Genomic DNA, 19,420 nt, shown 5'->3' on the forward strand with positions numbered 1-19,420 from the left:
CACAGTTTTTTTAACTCTTTATTTTTTCATCTTCATTGTTGATATAGTGGGTGAACAGAAAAGGAACATTAGACACATAAGAAATACACACACAAATAAAAATAAATAAATAACAAACACTCATGCATTGGGTGATAGTCCTGGTACACTACAGTGGACTCCATTAATGTCTTTGTGTCAAATTCCTCCAGTTCAAAGGCTTCAGTTTTAAATCACAGAAAAAATGTCAGTTTCTCCATCTTATAAATCTCATCCATTATTTCCGTTCATTGTTTCGCTTCAAATGTCTCTATTTTTAATGTTTCTCTTTTTTTACTGGACTGTAATAGGGCTTCTAGCCTTGAACAGGTAAAAAAAAAAATACCTGGAGCTCCAATGTGGGAGCAGAAAACTTGTTAGCACGTTACCTTCAACAGGTGGTCAGACTGCGAAAACAGGCACTCAGTCAGAGGTGGGGCTCTTCGTTCCAAGCAGACAGCCTGTATCTGTCCAACCAATCAGAGAGCTCCTTACATCCCACGGTGTGGCTAATTTGAACAGCAGCAGGATTTTTAAAATGAAGTTGTTAATCCAACTTCTAATCCACATGTTAATCCCTGAGCGAACAGGAAAGGGAAATGGATTTTGAAATGCAGATTATTAAAGTGGAATTTGAAAATGTTTTTTGAAATGAAGACTTAAAAAGCATTTTAAAAATCAGTTTATTAAATTGGAATTCAAAAATGAATTTACAAATGCAGATTTTATTCTACAATTCATTAATTAAGCACAGGATTTTTTATTTCGATGCGCGTGGCTCTTGTGGTCCTCCATACTTTTCTGCTTACCTCATACACAGAGTTTAAGTTCATTGAAAGATCGTACGTGGTATACGGTATAGCTGGAAACACATAGAATACAGACACTGATGTTCAGATATGCCTGCTTAAGAATGTTATGTGTATTTGCAATTGCATATTCATGTATGTGATAATAAAAAGGACAGTAGCAAAGGAATTAGTCAAAGTTGGCTAAGGACAGGTGAAGGCCTGGGCTGACTTCCCTCACGAGCCACAAAGACAAAGAGCTCTGTCTTGTCTTGTTTTGTCGTGCAGTTTGAGCTTGTGTTCCAGCGGGTTTGTGCCTAGATAAACCCCACTTCCTGTTGTTCCCAAAGGATCTCCAAAATCCTCAGAAGCTTTTATTCCAGTTTTCAGGTCAAAGCAGCACCCCCTCCCAGTAAGTAGTTCTGGGTCATCAGAGTCTAATTCAATTATAAAAATACATAATACATATAAAAATCTGTAACATGTGGATGTCCTCTGGTCTGAGGTGCTGGGGGGACCAGTTGGAGACCAGCAGCTAGACGTCAGTGGTTGGACTGGTGGACTACTTCAGTGAAGAGTAGACGACGTCTGGCTCTGGTTTAAAGTCTGAACACAAACACACACAGTTCAAACAACAGGAAACATGATTACAAGCTTTGTAGGTTAATCAAGACCTCCAATCTCCACCTCTCTGCATCACACACAGTCCCAGTTCAGACTTTACTGGGAACCAGCTCAGATACAAATCACAGAGCTTCCACACTGCTCACACTGTAACTGCTTCTTAAGAAGTCAGTGAGAAAAGTAGATGATGTAATCGATCCTACCGACTGTGTTTTAGGTTGTAAACAGACAATCAGACAATAGTATGAAGGTTATTTTTTGCATGGCTTCTAAATAAACATGTAGAGAATTTATTTTGACTTTCTTAAATGTGTTTCATCTTTATGCTGCTCTTGGATGAAAATGATGTCTTACTGTGAGAATATTTTATGGTAATTCTGATGCGAAAAAACAGATAAAATGTCTCTACATTTACATCACTGCAGATTAAAATCATTTCTAGATTTACAAAAAGAACAAGAATTCATCTTTATAATGTTACGTCCAAAGCTGTTTCATGCATTTGTTTTTTTAAATAATTCAGTTGAAGCATTGTTTGAAAAGCAATGTCTGACTTTCATTGGTTAAGATTTACAGAATTTCTATTTTGCTTGAATTTTACTTTTGTCAGATTAAAGTTATTTCTGTGTCCACTGTGAGTTTTTCTTTCATTGACCGAAGGGTCAATTTTGTCCACGTATGTAAGCCAAATGTTTTCTCGCAGATGTTTGGCAAGTGTTTTGGACTTCTGTGTCTGTGAAACAGAATTGAGAGCAGTCTGCCTCCTTTAATTATGCTATTAGCTTTTTTAATGATCATTTTATTTAATTTTTTAAAATAATTTTCAATATTTTTCTTGCCTCTCTAGTTTTTCCTGACTCTGAGTTTGTCTTGTATTTCTTTGATTATGCTAAGTTAAGTTAGCGTAAGACAAACATCATGTTAGTTTAGCATGACGGCTGTAAACAGTGTGAGCAGCTAGCTTGTCTCTATCCAAAGTAAAAGTTAAACAGCAGCTGTACCTCTGGTCTTCTTTGGTCTGATGATTATTTGTCCATAACTGACGTCTTCAGTTCTCACTGCTGAGTAGACAGCAGCTGGATCACTGTCTGCACAATAAAACACATTAAAACACATTAAAACACATTAAAACACACTGCAGGAACAACTGCAGCAGTATTTACACCACAGGATCATTTAATCACAATGCAAACCTTTAGAACATTTCTACCATCATCATTTACAATGAGAAAAACTGTTTTTTTCATTAGAGTGTGCATAGATATTTTACTTTACAGGACAGCTTCATTTTTTCACAGACTCTGACATTTTTTATTTATCTGTCGCAAACTTCAGTTCCTGATTCATTTTGATGATAAGAAAGACCAATTTGAAGATAAAATGAAGGAGAAGTTATGATGCGTTGAGATGGCCCGGCAGCAATGGAAAAACATTTAATTAGTTTTTTTATGCAGCATTGCAAAGACATTTGGTGATACATTTTATAAACTGCAGCAGCTTTTCACACTTTTTTCCTCATCTTAACACCTCAGCTGTGAAACAGCGCCTGCATACAAAGAACTGGGGCGAGTTTCTGTGTAAAAGGTGTGGACGACCACAAAGCTGCCATCTGCAGTTAAAACAGACTGACACGTTTCACCACAGAGCACAACGCAAACATGCTCTCATGAAACATGAACACTATTATTAGCCAAACCAGAACAATGGTGAGAAGTCTCACCTATGTCAGACTGACTGCAGTCAACAACAGGATGTATCTGCTGTGGCTTTACATGCAAAAAAATAAAAAATTATAACAAAGAATACTGCTCATGTGTTTTTTCATCACATGTGAACACACTGCAATAGTTTTTTGACTCCATAAAGCTACCACAAAGACAAATATCGATCAATTTATGACTGAAAAAAAAAAAAAAATATATATATATATATATAAAAAAAAAAAAAAATATATATATATATATATATATATATATATATATATATGACATATACATGATATACATGACATAGGTCTTAGGAGGTTAAAAATAAGACTGCAATAAACCATTTCAAAACTTCATATCTTTACATCTTTAATGTGACCTTTAACCTCTACGATTCTACTGAAAAATAAACAAACCTGTTATGGAAAAAGATGGCTGCGCAGTTACTTTGTTCAAGCACGTTTTAATCACAGTATTCTTGGGCACGAGTCTATCAGCACATCTTGACTCTGCAATATTTGCCCACAGTCAGATTGAGAGGACATCTCTTGTTTACAGCTGTCTTCAGGTCACTCCACAGATTTGGATTTAGGTCTGGATGGTCTCATTAAATTAAAAGGTGCTTCAACAAAGCTTTAGTTTAAGGGTGGACGCACTTATGCAACCAGCTTATTGTACATTTTCATAATATTCACATTATTGATAACTTTTTTTTGCTGTAAAAGTTTTGTTTGTTTTTCACTTAAATTTGAAGATTGGAAGTTTTGAAATCCTTTATTGTGGTCTCATTTTTTATTATCCCAAAAATCTTTTCATCTTCATAGCACACTGTTCATACCCACTGTAACATAAAGCAAAGCCTCAGTTTCTGGCTGTAAAAGTGAATCTTGATATAGACAAAGAAGAGCAGCTGTACCTTTAGTCTTTGATGTTTTCTTCCTGTCTTTGATGATGATTGGTCCATAACTGATGTCTTCAGTTCTCACTGTTGCGTAGACTTCAGCTGGATCACTGTCTGCACAATTAAACACACGGAGGACATCAGGCAGTTCAGGTCACAGCAGAGGAGATCATATGTAAACCGCTGCTAATGCTGCAGTAATATTTGTTGATGTTTTCTCCAAGGATTTTAGTTTAAAATAATTAAAAAGAAAGGAAGATGCTTATTCATACATGTTCTTTACTAATTTGTGGTTGCTGATTTAAAAAATATTGTTAAGCATGGACCTCATCAGGCTATTTCACCAGAGTGCACAGGGATGCCATTTTGTTTTATGCAACATGATATCCCAAAGCAGTAGCGGTTTTTGATACTGGCGACACAGGTGGCATCACGGGCATCAGCAAAAAAAACAAAACAAAACAAAACAAATGGCTGGCTGGAGAAACCAACAAACACGAAAACACCAGACATCATGATACAGATTTATAATTTCCACCAATGTTTATTCGAAATTCTGTACACGAAAAGTGAGCGAGAGCCCTCGGTGCGCCTGCTCGCTGCTGAAGTCAAAGTAAACTTTGTTGTCATCTCTGCTACATACAGTCCAGTATATAGAGAGACGAGACAACGAGGCTCCAGTTACAGCAGTGCAAGAAAACAAACAATAAATATAAGAAGAGTAAGAAAATAAATGTACAAATTGGGGTAAAAGGATTAATAACAATTTAAAATTTATAATTTACATTTTGATGATTTAAAGTCTCACACACAACCTGTCAAAAGGGGAGGGGGGGGGGCTAAATAGGCCAAATAGAGCACAATCCAAGCCCATTGTGTATTCATGATTTGAATCCTGGGTTGTGCGAAATCCCAGAAATAAACCCTACACAAAGTGAATCTGTGAACTAAGGTGTAGGTCTGTTAGGTTATGTTGTGGTGATCCCTGAGTTAAAGGTGTTCATACTGCAGTGCAAAATTAAAACCAATGGAAGATGGACAAGAAAAGTTTAGAAAAAAGAGAAAAGAAGAGGAAGAGAAACGAGCAAAGGATACAGGTAAGCAGATGTGTGATTGGATAATGGCAGGTCATCCTGAAACAATCAGAATCAGAATACTTTATTAATCCCTAAGGAAATGATGTGAGTTACAGTTGCTGCAAGAAGAAATGGTAAAAATAGCAACAGTAACAGATGGGAGTGTTCGCCCAGGGCGAGGACCGCGACTGTCCCAAAGCAATGCTGCTTCACAGCAAATCTGCAAAGAGTGTAGTACAGAGAGTATCCTGAAAGAAATGACTGACTGACCAGGGCATCTCTGTCACGGTCCTAAGTCTGTGACTCAGTGTTTTTCTGTTTGTATTAGTCATCTTTGATTTCATGATGTGTTTTGATTCTCTTGGGTTTGATTTCTGTCACTAGTATTCCTAACTCCCTAGGTCCTTGGCATTTCTTGTGTTCTCCTTCTTAGGTCGTGGTTCTGTGTTACTTCTGTTAGTATACAGTCATTTCTGTCAGTGTGTCTCTTGTTCTGTCACTGTATCCCCCAGTTTAGTCCACGTCTGTTCAGTTTCCTGTTTTACTTTGAAAGTCTGTGTACTATGTCAATGTGTTGAGTTTTGCCTCCCCTTGTCTTGTCATGTCTGATGAGTCCCAGCTGTGCTCTCCTCCTGTTTCACATTCCCTAATCACCTCAGTATGTATTTAAGCCCTGTGTTTTTCCCTGCCAGTTGTTGCGTCCTCCACGTTTGTTGTGTGTGTATTCATTGTCGTCTACCTTCAGCATCTCCAGTCTAGTTAGTTTAAGTTGTTGTTTATGTATCGCCAAGGGTGACTCACCAGCAAATAAAGCTGTCGTTTAAGTTAATGTTTTGTCTCCGAGTCCTGCACGTGGGTCCAGCCACTGACAGCCACACAAATCGTGACAATCTCGTTCATGTCTCACATGTTAAAAGAACTGCATGAATTACTAAGCGTTAAATCTACTTGGACTATCATGTACCGCAAACCAACAGGCTGGTGGAGCACCTGGATAAGACCTTAAAATATATAATTCATAAAGATGAATCACCCAGGATCACCTGGTGGACCTTAGCTGTTTTGTAGTGAAAGACTTGTCACAGGCCTCCACGCCTTTCTCCCTTTGAATTAATATTTGGCAGGAAACCACAGAAAGTGTTGTACTTTCTTATAGAGAACTGGGAGGAAGGGCCAAACCAGATTGAGAATGACATTCAGCACATTCGGACAGCAGTCGAACCCACACAACAAACACACAAAAATAATAATAATAATGATGTCAGCCTCCTCAAAGCATGGAGAGAGACAGAATCGTTTTTTTCTGGTGATCCTCGTCAAAGACAAAGATGAGTTGGAGCCTAAAGGGGTCCCTTTTTTTGTATGTCCTGTCTGGCACTGTAGCAGAATTAGTGTGTGAAGGCCAAGAAAAACTGCCCAACAGTTTAAAATCTTAGATCGCTAGCAGAATGACTCTGAAGTACTGTATTGTATGTTTGTAAGTTTTCTCCCCAGCAAACCCAACCATGTCGACCAACTGTTTTGCACCATCAAAGGCACCTGCTGTAGCACACAAAAGGAAGGGGAAGATGCTAACCATCGCACAAAAAGTTGGATTTCTGGACATGCTAAAGGAAAGTAGAAGTTATGCGGCTGTGGGGCGGGTGTAAATGTTCATGCCTGTCAGAGAAAAGTGTATAAAGTGTGTAGTGAGGGTTTTACAGCCTTAAAACATTTATAATGATTGTAAAAAAAAATAAAGCTGACTACTTCGCGGATTTCAGGCACTCAGGTCCATTATGTCACGGTTTGCCGGGGCAAGCCGTGACATAATGGACCTGAGTGCCTTCTTGATAAATGTCACAGTTTTTAATTTAGTTGTTGAGTGAAATTCCCAGGGTGCAGTTATCTGGTTTTTCCCGTAAAAGCAAATCTTTCAAACTCTCAGACATTACTGAAGATGAACTTTAACAAAATCCTCAAACGATGCGGCCTATTTTACAATATCTCCTGATTTACTTTGGTGAGATCTCGCAAAAGTTCATCTTCAATTTATTTTCTCCCATGTCCCTTGCAGGGCTCCGTAACTAAGTATCTGTCATCACTGGTTCCCTCCCTTTCTCTCACTGTACCATTAGCATTCTAATGTTAGCACGTAGCTTAAAGCAAAGCCTCAGATCCAGGCTGAATTGAACCACGACAGAAGAGCAGCTGTACCTCTCATCTTTGATTTTTTCTTCTTGTCTTTGATGGTGATTTGTCCATAAGTGACGTCTCCAGTTCTCACTGCTGAGTAAACAGCAGCTGGGTCACTGTCTGTACAATCAAACACACACAGAGGATTATCTATAAACTTTAAATCTAATTTAATTTGGTTACAATTTAAAAATGTAGGTGGTTATTAAATATGAGGCAGTAAAGATTCTTTAAAAAAATAATACTGTAATAATTAATGCAGTTAACTGGACTTTATTTGTAGGAAATCTCATTGAGATTCACAGTCTGTGTGCAGAGTTTAAAGCTTTTAGAAACGATCTCTACATTTTTTTCCTTTGAAAACCAGCAGCTCTGTGGTGAAACACTTGCTGCCTACATGTGTTTCTATAATGAGAAACAGGATGCTGGACGACTGCAGAGCTGTTAGCTTCAGTTAACCACAGACCACAAACAGCTCACAGTGAACAACACCAACTAAGTACAGAGTTAAACACACATAATTACATCTGACTAATATGATTGCACATACTTTTTATACTTCCAAGCTGTCTGTAATGTCCTCGTAATTCCTTATAATATTCATATATAAACCTCCATTATATGATAACAGTCAAAAACGATGTTCCTGAAGATAAATGTAACTCTAACTATCATCCGAAAACCTAGTCTGAATTATTTAAATGGTGTTATGACCAATGTCATCATTCTGTGTATTGCATTCACTCCTCCACACATGATGTTGGAAGCTGATCATTGGTTGAAGACTGAATGCTGACGACTATAAGACTGGCTGTTCCTGCCTACATCCTGTTTCCAATCAGGCTGTGTTTACTTGTGTGATGAAGTTTTCGCATCTAGAAGAGCTAAAATCGTTGTTTTGTTACAGATTATTAATATTGTATATAATCCACTTTTGTAGCGTGTGGGTTGGGAAGCCTTTCTAGAAAGTTTTCATGTGTTAGCTGTGCCCACTCTGATGTTCCTGTAAAGATGAATAAAACATTTTGTTTTTGTGAAACTGTAAAACTTGCTGTGGTCCTTGACTGGGGGAGTCATTTTTGTGTTGGATTGTGGTTTCATCTAGGCCATGACATAACAGTGTCAAAGGTCAGAGGAAATTTCCTCATAATCCAAACTAATAATAATAATAATAAATATCCTCACTTCTTTCCCACATTGTAAAATTGCACCAAACACTTCCTAAAAGTAAATCTGACCACTAAGCCGCCATATTGTAACCTCTGGGCAGACAGTTGGGCAGTTATTTTGATACTTCTGTGAACTTTAACATGAATCAGAGTCATGTTTTCGTGTTTCAAATGGGATATAGAAACTTCGGACAGCGTAGCTCTAACATAACTTAAAAAAGAAGGAAGAGGTAGGAGAAAAAAACTTTTCTGTAATTATTGAAAGAAAAAAATTACATTCAAATAAAAACATTTAAAATCATTCGACCAAATATGTAAATAAATCATATATTCTCTCGATGTTTCAGGAATATTTTTAAATCAATAAACAACTTAAGGAACAACAACAATAAAAGAAGATCTATAATCAGCTTTTATGTCTACTGTTTTATTTGATGGTGGTAAAATCATAATCATAACGAGGCTTCTCATTAGAATATATTTAATATAAATGTAACCTGATGCCTAAAAACTTTCATTTGGCAGGATGTATTAATTATATGTAATAGATTTTGTTTTTATTTCTGAGCATTTTTGCCTTTTGTTGTAGAAATTAAAATCATGACAGAATAATTATTTTATTAGTAGCAGCCGTGACTCTAAGAAGATGTATATATACACATTTGTGCTTAATGTTTTTGAACCCCTCCCTCTCCCCATCCAATTTCCACCAAAGAAAAATAAATGAAAAAAAATCTACCTCTGATTTGACTGATTGGCTCTTGTTGATGATGTGATATTTTGATGTCACTGTACATGATGTCTTTAATGACACTGTTGTCATGTCGGCCTTCTTTTTGATCTGTCGAAATAAACCAAAGTAAACATTTAAGAATCTAAATGGATGATGAAATTACTGAAATATTCATCTTCCCGTTTGTAAATGTTAAAATATCCAGAGACCAAAAACACAAAACATCCCAATGTTTATTTAAAATTCAGGAGTCTGAGTCTCACCTTCAGGTTTCCTGTGAACACATCGTCTCACTAGCAGAACCAGTAACACCAGAAGAACCACAACACAGACTGATCCAACACATGACAACACAGGTATGAGAGAGGAACCAGGAGGAGGTGTGGATGTAGTTGGAGGTGTGGTTGTAGGTGGAGGTGTGGTGGTGTGTTCCCCTAAAATAAAGCAAACACAGTCATTAAGTTGTCGTCACATTGTGAATGTTGAAAGCTGCAGAAACACAGACAGGTGAGTGTGTCACCTGTGACAGTGATCCAGCTGGATGGAGACTCTCCATGACCGCTGATGTCACACTTGTAGAGGCCTTCATCAGACCTGGAAACATGCTGGATGGTCATGTGACCTGTAGGCTGCTTCCTGATGAGGGAGCCATCTTTATAGAAAGCAGCTGGGAGGTTGGAGGGAGTGGTCTTTGTTTTACAGAGCAGAGTGACGTCATCTCCCTCCATCACAGGGAGGACAGGACTCTGCAGGATCACTGATCCACCTCAACACAGAGACAAACTACAGCATTTCATCCATTTACACACAGCTTCATCAACACTAACTCCACACACTCAGCTTACCAGTGACTGTCAGGTTAACCATGTTACTGATGGGACCCTCTCTGGACTCACACCAGTAAACTCCACTGTCCAGTGGGTACATGTATCTGATGTTACATGAAGAACCAGCTAGTTTTCCCCACCCATCTCCACACTGAGTGATGTTTGGTTTGCTTGTGTTTCTCTTCAGAGTCCATCCAGCAGAGCTGTCGTCCTCCTCACAGCTCAGAGACACAAAGTCTCCTTCAAAGAATTGAGAGCTGCTGGGACTCACAGTCAGACGAGCTGTGAGGGTTGAAATGAAAAACTGCTGATCTGTTAGACTTTACATTGTGAAACATGAACCCCATCAGGTCATATCAGTGAGCATTTATCAGGTTTAAACTGTGACAGAAGAAGGTTACTGACCTTGGTTTGTTGTGCAGCTCAGCAGTGAGATCAGAACTAAAGAGAAATGACACTCAGGTTGATTTGAGGTGAACATAAAGAACAACTCCACACAAACAGCTGACAAACACACAAACTCATCTCTGATATATCTGCTCATTTTCTGTTTGATTGAATGTATTTCAAGAAAATTTGGAAAAACAAAAGGTGAAAAGTATGTAATGGTAAAACAGGAACATCTCATATGTATATTCATACAGTTTGTACTCTTCTTGTTCCTGTACTCAAATTTAATTAATTTATTAAAATTTTTATCTTAAAAGTAGCACTGAAAGTAATTGTTGTGATCATAAATGTGTTGATTTGAGGTCAGTGTTGGGGAGTAACGGAATACATGTACCAGCGTTACGTATTTAAAATACAAAATATGAGTAACTGTATTCCGTTATAGTTACCATTTAAAAGGTAGTATTCAGAATAGAGTTACTTTGTTGAAACAAATGGATTCCACGGCGGTCTTTTCCTGTTTCATATGTTACGCTATGCTGCTCCTAGTTTTGGTAATTCTACGCCGGTGGAAACCCAAACAAAACACGCAATAAAGTTGTGATGGGATTTCCGGCTCTTTTTAGAACCGGCTCTTCAGGTTGTTTTGTTGTTGCTTTGATTAATTTACTGTTAACAACAATATAAAATTATGCACAAAAGGAATTAGTAATGTAAAAAAAAGTGGTTTTATTTATATATGTTTATATATAAATATATGTGGTGGCCCCTAGAGGCAAAGCACGTACAAATTCCAAAACACATTTCTAGCGTTAACTGAACTTCCAAAACAGAGCTACCTAGATCACTTAAATTACACAATTCAATTCAATTTTATTTATATAGTGCCAAATCACAACAAAAGTCGCCTCAAGGCGCTTCATAGATACAGAGAAAAACCCAACAATCATATGACCCCCTATGAGCAAGCACTTTGGTGACAGTGGGAAGGAAAAACTTCCTTTTAACAGGAAGAAACCTCCAGCAGAACCAGGCTCAGGGAGGGGCGGCCATCTGCTGCGACCGGTTGGGGTGAGAGAAGGAAGACAGGACAAAGACATGCTGTGGAAGAGAGACAGAGGTTAATAACAGATACGATTCAATGCAGAGAGGTCTGTTAACACATAGTGAGTGAGAAAGGTGACTGGAAAGGAAAAACTCAATGCATCATGGGAATCCCCCGGCAGCCTACATCTATTGCAGCATAACTAAGGGAGGATTCAGGGTCACCTGGTCCAGCCCTAACTATATGCTTTAGCAAAAAGGAAAGTTTTAAGCCTAATCTTAAAAGTAGAGATAGTGTCTGTCTCCCGAATCCAAACTGGAAGCTGGTTCCACAGAAGAGGGGCCTGAAAACTGAAGGCTCTCCCTCCCATTCTACTTTTAAATACTCTAGGAACAACAAGTAGGCCTGCAGAGCGGGAGCGAAGTGCTCTAATAGGGTGATATGGTACTACAAGGTCATTAAGATAAGATGGGGCCTGATTATTTAAGACCTTGTATGTGAGGAGCAGGATTTTGAATTCAATTCTGGATTTAACAGGAAGCCAATGAAGGGAAGCCAAAACAGGAGAAATCTGCTCTCTCTTTCTAGTCCCTGTCAGGACTCTTGCTGCAGCATTTTGGATTAACTGAAGGCTTTTAAGGGAGTTTTTTGCACATCCTGACAATAATGAATTACAGTAGTCCAGGCTGGAAGTAATAAATGCATGAAGTAGTTTTTCAGTGTCACTCTGAGACAGGATATTTATAATTTTAGAGATGTTGCGCAAATGGAAGAAAGCAGTCTTACATATTTCTTTAATATGTGCATTGAAGGACATATCCTGGTCAAAAATGACTCCAAGGTTCCTCACAGTGTTACTGAAGGCCAAGGTAATGCCATCCAGAGTAAGAATCTGCTTAGATACCATATTTCTAAGCTTTTCAGCGCCGAGTACAATAACCTCAGTTTTATCTGAGTTAAGAAGCAGAAAGTTAGTGGCCATCCAGGTCTTTATGTCTTTAAGACATTCCTGCAGTTTAACTAATTGGTGTGTGTTATCTGGCTTCATGGACAGATAGAGCTGGGTGTCATCTGCATAGCAGTGAAAATGTATACTATGTCTTCTAATGATGCTGCCTAAGGGAAGCATGTATAATGTAAACAGAATTGGTCCTAGCACTGAACCCTGTGGAACTCCATAATTAACCTCAGTGTGTGAAGAGGACTCTCCATTTACATGCACAAACTGGAGTCTATTAGATAGATATGATACAAACCACTGCAGCACAATACCTGTAATACCTACAGCATGTTCTAATCGCTCTAATAGGATATTATGGTCAACACTATCGAATGCTGCACTAAGGTCTAGCAGGACAAGCACAGAGATGAGTCCACTGTGAGAGGCCATAAGAAGATCATTTGTAACTGTTAGGATGCCTGGGTCGTTGACCCAGGGGTTTTGAGTTTATTATATTATAATTTCTAGTCTTTGGGTTTTCGTTAGAGTCATGTCTTATGGTTTGTCTCTGTGTAATCCTTAGTTGCTGTCTCCCCTGTCTGCTATATCCCCGTGTCCAGTCAGTGTCTGTGTCTGCCCTGGTCCCACATCTCTGTTCCCTCTGTTGTAGTGCCTGCATGTGAGTTCAGTCTGTGTTTTGTGTTTCCTGTTTTACTTTGAAGGTCTCTGTCTTATCTCAGTGTGTTCAGTTTACGCTGAAGTTTGTCATTGTCGCGATCTACCGTTTATTTAGCTGTGTGGTTTTTCAGTCCTCCGGTGTAAGTTTATTTTGATATTTCCAGTTATGTTATATTAGAGTTTAACATTAAAGCGGTTTTGAGTTTAAGTTTTGCCTCCGAGTGTCTGCACCTTGGGTCCTATTCCTGTCTGCACACAGCCGTTCCCTAACAGAAGATCGCGACCATAACATGGACCCAGCAGACTCCGTGTGGTATCGGCAACCCGCAGCTTCTGCCTTCCTCAAGGAGAGCGTGAGGCAGGAGGCTAAGTATGCCCGGGAGCTCGAGTCACCTTTCTATGATTCACGTTTGGCTTGGGGAGGGCCCCGCAGCCTCCAAACTGCCATGGCTGCGGCCGAGCCGACGCCTATGCCTCGGGCGATCAGATTGAGCACATGCTCATTCTCTCCAGTCGCTACACCTCCGCCTCCACCCCTGGATTACCAGTCCGACAAGAGGGTTAAGCGGCGGAGGAAGAAGGATTACTGGACGCCGGACGTTAGACTCACTCCACTGCAGTCCTTCGCTTCGTTTTTGGGTTTGCCACGTTCTGAGCTTCACAAACTCTCTGCTTCCTCATCGCAGCCCGGTCTTTTGGAGAATTCGCAGCCCAGTTTGCCACCTCCCACTTCCCGGAGAAAGCGACGCTCACGCGGTCGCCACTCTGTCTCTGCTGAGCCACTCCCCATGGTGAGGTATAATGACTGTTTTCATTCTGCTCCCTCTGAGCTGGAAAAAGACAATCATGTGCACACTGTAAATTCTGAGAGTGTGAAAACTGTTAAGACTGTTAGACGTGGTGGTGGTAGGAAGCTAAAAAACATTTTAGAGGAGTCTGTGTTTGCTGAGCCTGCTCCTTTGCACCGTTGTGTTCCTGCTCCCAGCGCAGCGCTGGCCCAGCATTCCCCTGCACCTGTTTCAGTGCTTCAGGTGAGGGAGGCTGAGGTCCAGCTGGTCCCTGCTCCGGTGTCCAGGCCGGCTGAGCCTCTGCCTGTCGCTGCATCCATGCCAGCTCCTCGGGTGGGGACAGCAGCTGCCCAGCCATTGACGGTGCCTGTCCCGGCTCCCAGTGTGAGGGTGACCGGGAACCAGTTAGCTCCGGTACCCGTACCTTCTCCTCGGGTGGGAGTGGCTGGTGTCCGGCAGGTACCTGCACCTGTTTCTGACCTCGCTGGAGGCTCAGTTGAGCCCGTCCAGCAGTTTTCTTCAGGTTCTGGAGGCTCAGGGGAACTAGCTCAGCTTACTGCGGATCCACCACCTTACCCGCCATTTCTACCATCTTTACAACAGTCGATACATATTAAACTTCTCTCCGTAGCTCAGACTTTAGCTCACCTATCAGCTCAGTCACCTGCACAGTTCTCACCTCAGTCATTTACTCCACCGCCTGTTCCTGCTGGGGGGTCCGAGGGGCCCGTCCAGCCTTCGCCTGCCTCCGCTGGAGGGTCCGAGGGACCGCTTCAGCCGCCTGCCTCCGCTGGAGGGTCCGAGGGACCGCTTCAGCCGCCTGTTCCCGCTGGAGGGTCCAAGGGACCGCTTCAGCCGCCTGTTCCCGCTGGAGGGTCCGAGGGGCCCGTCCAGCATCCTGCCTCCGCTGGAGGGTCCGAGGGGCCCGTCCAGCCTCCTGTTCCCGCTGGAGGGTCCGAGGGGCCCGTCCAGCTTCCTGTTCCCGCTGAAGGGTCCGAGGGGCCCGTCCAGCGAACTGCATCGCCTGCAGCGCCACCACCTGCGGCTCCCACGCCGTTCCCTGCAGCTCCGCCCTCGCCTGGTCCAGCCTCCGAGTCTTCGCCCTCACCTGGTCCAGCCTCTGAGTCTTCGCCCTCGCCTGGTCCAGGTTCAGCTTCAGCCTCTGCGTCGCCTGGTCCGGCCTCCGTGTCTTCGCCCTCGTCTGGTCCAGGTTCAGCTTCAGCCTCTGCGTCGCCTGGTCCGGCCTCCGTGTCTTCGCCCTCGTCTGGTCCAGGTTCAGCCTCTGCGTCGCCTGGTCCGGCCTCCGTGTCTTCGCCTTCGGCGTCGCCTGGTCCTGCCTCGCTCCGTCTATCGTCTGCACCTGAGGTCCCCATGCCATCTGGTCCTGCATGGCCTGCTCGTCCTGCACGGCCTGCTCGTCCTGCACGGCCTGCTCGTCCTGTCCGGCCTGTTCGGCCACGTTCCGGGCCGATGACTGGACATCATTGCCGTCACGGACGGCCCCCTGACCTGCTCCGTCGCCGCCGGTGCCTCCCGCCTGCCCGGCCCCCTGAACTGTCCTCTTGGCTCTTGGGCCGCCTGCCTCCGGGCCGCCCCCCTGAACTGCCCGGGTTTGGACTGTTGTGCCGTCTGCCTCCGGGCCAGCCTCCTGTACCTTTTCGAGACTGGTACCTGGGCCTCTGCGCCTTTCATGGGCTTCTTGTCTGTTTTCTTTTGGACTGTTGCTGGGCCGCAGTGCTGTTGTTTTGTTCTGTTTTGGGCTTTTGCTCCCTGTATTTTTTTGTCTCTGGCTCCGTGTGTTTGTTTCGTTTCGGTCCCTCCATCCTGTTCCCCCGCCGCCCACCCTGGTTGGGTTGTTTTTTGTTTTGGTGTGTCGGGTTGGGCTGTCTGGGAGCCAGCCCTTTAGGGGAGGATACTGTTAGGATGCCTGGGTCGTTGACCCAGGGCTTTTGAGTTTATTATATTATAATTTCTAGTCTTTGGGTTTTCGTTAGAGTCATGTCTTATGGTTTGTCTCTGTGTAATCCTTAGTTGCTGTCTCCCCTGTCTGCTATATCCCCGTGTCCAGTCAGTGTCTGTGTCTGCCCTGGTCCCACATCTCTGTTCCCTCTGTTGTAGTGCCTGCATGCGAGTCTGTGTCTTTTGTTCAGTCTGTGTTTTGTGTTTCCTGTTTTACTTTGAAGGTCTCTGTCTTATCTCAGTGTGTTCAGTTTACGCTTCCTTGTCTCGTCAGTTCTGATTTGCCCCAGCTGTGTTTCCCTCCTGTTGTCCATTCCCTGATTGCTCCCTCTATGTATTTAAGCCCTGTGTTTCAGTTTGTCATTGTCGCGATCTACCGTTTATATAGCTGTGTGGTTTTTCAGTCCTCCGGTGTAAGTTTATTTTGATATTTCCAGTTATGTTATATTAGAGTTTAACATTAAAGCGGTTTTGAGTTTAAGTTTTGCCTCCGAGTGTCTGCACCTTGGGTCCTATTCCTGTCTGCACACAGCCGTTCCCTAACAGTAACCTTTACTAAAGCTGTTTCTGTGCTGTGATGAACTCTGAAACCTGACTGAAACTCTTCAAATAAACCATTCCTCTGCAGATGATCTGTTAGCTGTTTGACAACTACTCTTTCAAGGATTTTTGATATGAAAGGAAGGTTGGAGATTGGCCTATAATTAGCTAAGACTGCTGGGTCTAGAGAGAGTAAAGGTTTAACTACAGCCAGCTTGAAGGCCTGTGGTACATAGCCAGTTATTAGAGATAGGTTGATCATATTTAAGATCGAAGAATTTATTAATGGCAGGACTTCTTTGAGCAGTTTTGTAGGAATGGGGTCTAAAAGACACATTGATGGTTTGGAGGAAGTAATTATTGAAGTTAACTCAGAAAGATCAATTGGAGAAAAAGAGTCTAACTTAAGATCAATGGTACTAAGAGTAGCTGTAGATGATATTGATATACATCAAGATGTGTGTGCATGCGCCAACCAGCGTGCAGCCTGTTACAGTCGCTTCTGCTTTTTCTCTTAGTTTAGCTCTGTTTTCTCACGTATTCTTTTTTTTCTGACTTGTATTTTCATCCGTTTATTATCTTTTACTCAATCATGTGGATTGAGAGAGTTTTTGTTCTTCTGGTGGCCGTGGAACTATTACTTTTATCAAGGAATGGGACCGCGGCACATCTCCTACACTCACGGGCTGTTTACTCCAGAGATCAGCTGATCGCCCTGATGCCGGCCGGCTCGCTGGCCAGACCCGCAGAAGTACCAGCTGAAATTTGGAGGAAAACTCATCGGGGATGCAGAGGTCAAGGACAGAAGAGAAGAAAGAAGGAGACGGTGAGACAGCGGAGGCTCAAAGCGAGGAGGAGGTATAAACCGTGTCTGCCATCTGTAGTAATGAGAAATGTGCAATCGTTATCGAATAAAATTGACGAGCTCTCAGCACTGGTACGGAGTCAGAGGGAATACCAAGAGTGTAGCCTGATGTGTTTCACCGAATCATGGATGCACCAGGACATTCCCGATGAGAATGCTTCCTGTGGAAGGCTTCCACACTGTTCGGGCGGACAGGGACAGCATTGCTAGCGGTAAGCGGAAAGAAGGTGGGCTTGCTGTTTTAGTTAACAACCGGTGGTATAACCCTGCCAACATATCAATCAAAGAAAGGATTTGTTGCCCGGACATTGAACTGTGTGCTGTTGGACTCAGGCCATATTATTTACCCAGGGAATTCTCTCACGTCATCTTGGTGGCTGTTTATGTTCCTCCCTCTGCTAACCCCACAGCTGCATGTGACACTATCCACTCTGCCCTAGCCCGGTTACAGACTCAGCACCCGAGTGCCTTTATTGTAATCTCGGGTGACTTCAACCATGTATCACTGGACAATACACTACCAACATTCAGACAATATGTGGACTGTCCGACCAGGGGAGAAAAAATTCTAGACCTACTGTATGCTAATGTCAAGGATGCATACAGCTCCTCCTCCCTCCCCCCACTTGGTAGGTCAGATCATAATCTGATTCACCTTACCCCCCGCTATGTGCCAATTGTGATGAGGGAACCTGTGACTACGAGGAGCGTTAGGAGGTGGTCAGAGGAGGCCTTAGCGGAACTACAGGGCTGTTTCGAGGTGACCAACTGGGAAACACTCTGTGAGCCTCACGCCGAGGACATCAATGGGCTTACTGAGTGTATCCCAGACTACATAACTTTCTGCACCGACTCCATTGTTCCAGCTCAGACTGTTCATTGTTACCCAAATAACAAGCCGTGGGTGACTAAGGACATCAAAGCCCTCCTCAACAACAAGAAGAGGGCTTTCAGAGGGGGCAATAAAGAGGAGGTGAGGAAGGTCCAGGTGTTACTAAAGGACAAGATCAGAGAGGCTAAGGACAATTACAGGAGGAAGCTGGAGTGGAAACTCCAGCAGAACAGGATGAGAGAGGTGTGGAGGGGCATGAAGACCATCACTGGATTCAGGCCAACCAACAGCAGGGGAGCTGAGGGAGGTGAGAATAGAGCTAACGAGTTGAATCTGTTTTTCAATAGATTCGACTCCACAGTGTCTGCTCCCACCCCCACAACCTCACCTGTAGTCAGCCTGGAATCCAGAGCCACACCACTGTGCCAGCCTCTCTCTTCACATGGTGCTGTTGCCTCCTGTGAGATTCCTGACGCCCCTCCCCCACCCATCACCTTCACTCAATACCAGGTTGAGATGCAAATGAGGAGACTTCACTCAGGCAAGTCTGCTGGACCAGACGGAGTGAGTCCCCTCGTCCTCAAGACCTGTGCCTGTGCCCCCCAGCTGTGTGGAGTCTCTCATAAACTGTTTATGCTGACCTCCCACATCATGAAGACCCTGGAAAGGCTCATCCTGGACCAGCTGCAACCCATAGTGAGACCACATCTGGATCCCCTTCAGTTCGCTTATCAGCCTCGTCTCGGAACTGAGGACGCCTGCTCAGTCGTGTCTACACCCATGTGGACCAGCCGGCGAGCACTGTGAGGGTCATGTTTTTTTACTTTTCCAGTGCTTTCAACACCACCAGGCCGACCCTCCTGGGTGATAAGTTAGCAGCGATGCAGGTGGATGCTTCTCTGGTGTCCTGGATTGTTGATTACCTGACAGGAAGACCACAATATGTACGTCTCCCACAGTGCATGTCTGACAAGGTAATCAGCAACACAGGGGCACCACAAGGGACCGTCCTCTCCCCCTTCCTCTTCACCCTCTACACCACAGACTTCAGCCACTGCACAGAGACCTCCATCTTCAGAAGTTTTCTGATGACTCTCCGGTGGTTGGATGCATCAGCAGGGATGATGAGATAGAGTATCAGGCTGTGGTCGACTCCTTTGTCACGTGGTGTGAGCAGAATCATCTGCAGCTCAACGTGGCAAAGACCAAGGAATTGATAGTGTTCAGGAAGACCAGGAAACACTTGACCCCTGTTTCAATCCAGGGGGTCAATCTTGACATTGTAGAGGACTATAAATACCTTGGAGTACACATTGACAATAAACTGGACTGGGCTAAAAACACCACAGCATTTTACAGGACGGGC

At 43.0% G+C, this 19,420-nt stretch overlaps 5 protein-coding genes across 6 annotated transcripts in view; 3 read left to right on the plus strand and 2 right to left on the minus strand.

Moving 5' to 3' along the window:
- LOC146521258 (uncharacterized) overlaps positions 1 to 19,420 on the minus strand; it is a 153,518-nt gene that overhangs the window by 85,785 nt on the left and 48,313 nt on the right. The window lies entirely within an intron of this gene.
- The window catches only part of LOC146521260 (polymeric immunoglobulin receptor-like), a 525,395-nt gene that overhangs the window by 78,189 nt on the left and 427,786 nt on the right, over positions 1 to 19,420 (plus strand). The window lies entirely within an intron of this gene.
- LOC146521264 (uncharacterized) lies at positions 23 to 10,339 on the minus strand (the record flags this gene model as incomplete). Its single annotated transcript, XM_085146912.1, has 8 exons — positions 23 to 1,412; positions 2,432 to 2,518; positions 4,053 to 4,151; positions 7,310 to 7,408; positions 9,197 to 9,298; positions 9,454 to 9,624; positions 9,711 to 9,956; positions 10,036 to 10,339. Coding segments are annotated over 8 exons (1,152 nt in total), but the record flags the coding sequence as incomplete, so codon positions are not given.
- On the plus strand, positions 13,181 to 16,234 carry LOC146521265 (uncharacterized). The gene is made up of 3 exons (XM_085146925.1): positions 13,181 to 14,164; positions 14,264 to 15,525; positions 16,222 to 16,234. The coding sequence occupies exons 1-3, from the start codon at positions 13,361 to 13,363 to the stop codon at positions 16,232 to 16,234; spliced, it is 2,079 nt and encodes a 692-aa protein (XP_085003051.1). The 5' UTR covers positions 13,181 to 13,360.
- The window catches only part of LOC146521266 (uncharacterized), a 20,682-nt gene continuing 18,081 nt past the window's right edge, over positions 16,820 to 19,420 (plus strand). The window contains exons 1-2 of the mRNA XM_085146935.1: positions 16,820 to 18,857; positions 19,171 to 19,360. Of these exons, the coding sequence (XP_085003061.1) occupies positions 17,371 to 18,857; positions 19,171 to 19,360 (1,677 nt within the window). The 5' untranslated portion in view covers positions 16,820 to 17,370. The remainder of the gene's footprint in view (positions 18,858 to 19,170; positions 19,361 to 19,420) is intronic.

The sequence above is a fragment of the Neolamprologus multifasciatus genome, chromosome 3, assembly GCF_963576455.1.
Source record: "Neolamprologus multifasciatus chromosome 3, fNeoMul1.2, whole genome shotgun sequence".
NCBI classification, from domain to species: domain Eukaryota; kingdom Metazoa; phylum Chordata; class Actinopteri; order Cichliformes; family Cichlidae; genus Neolamprologus; species Neolamprologus multifasciatus.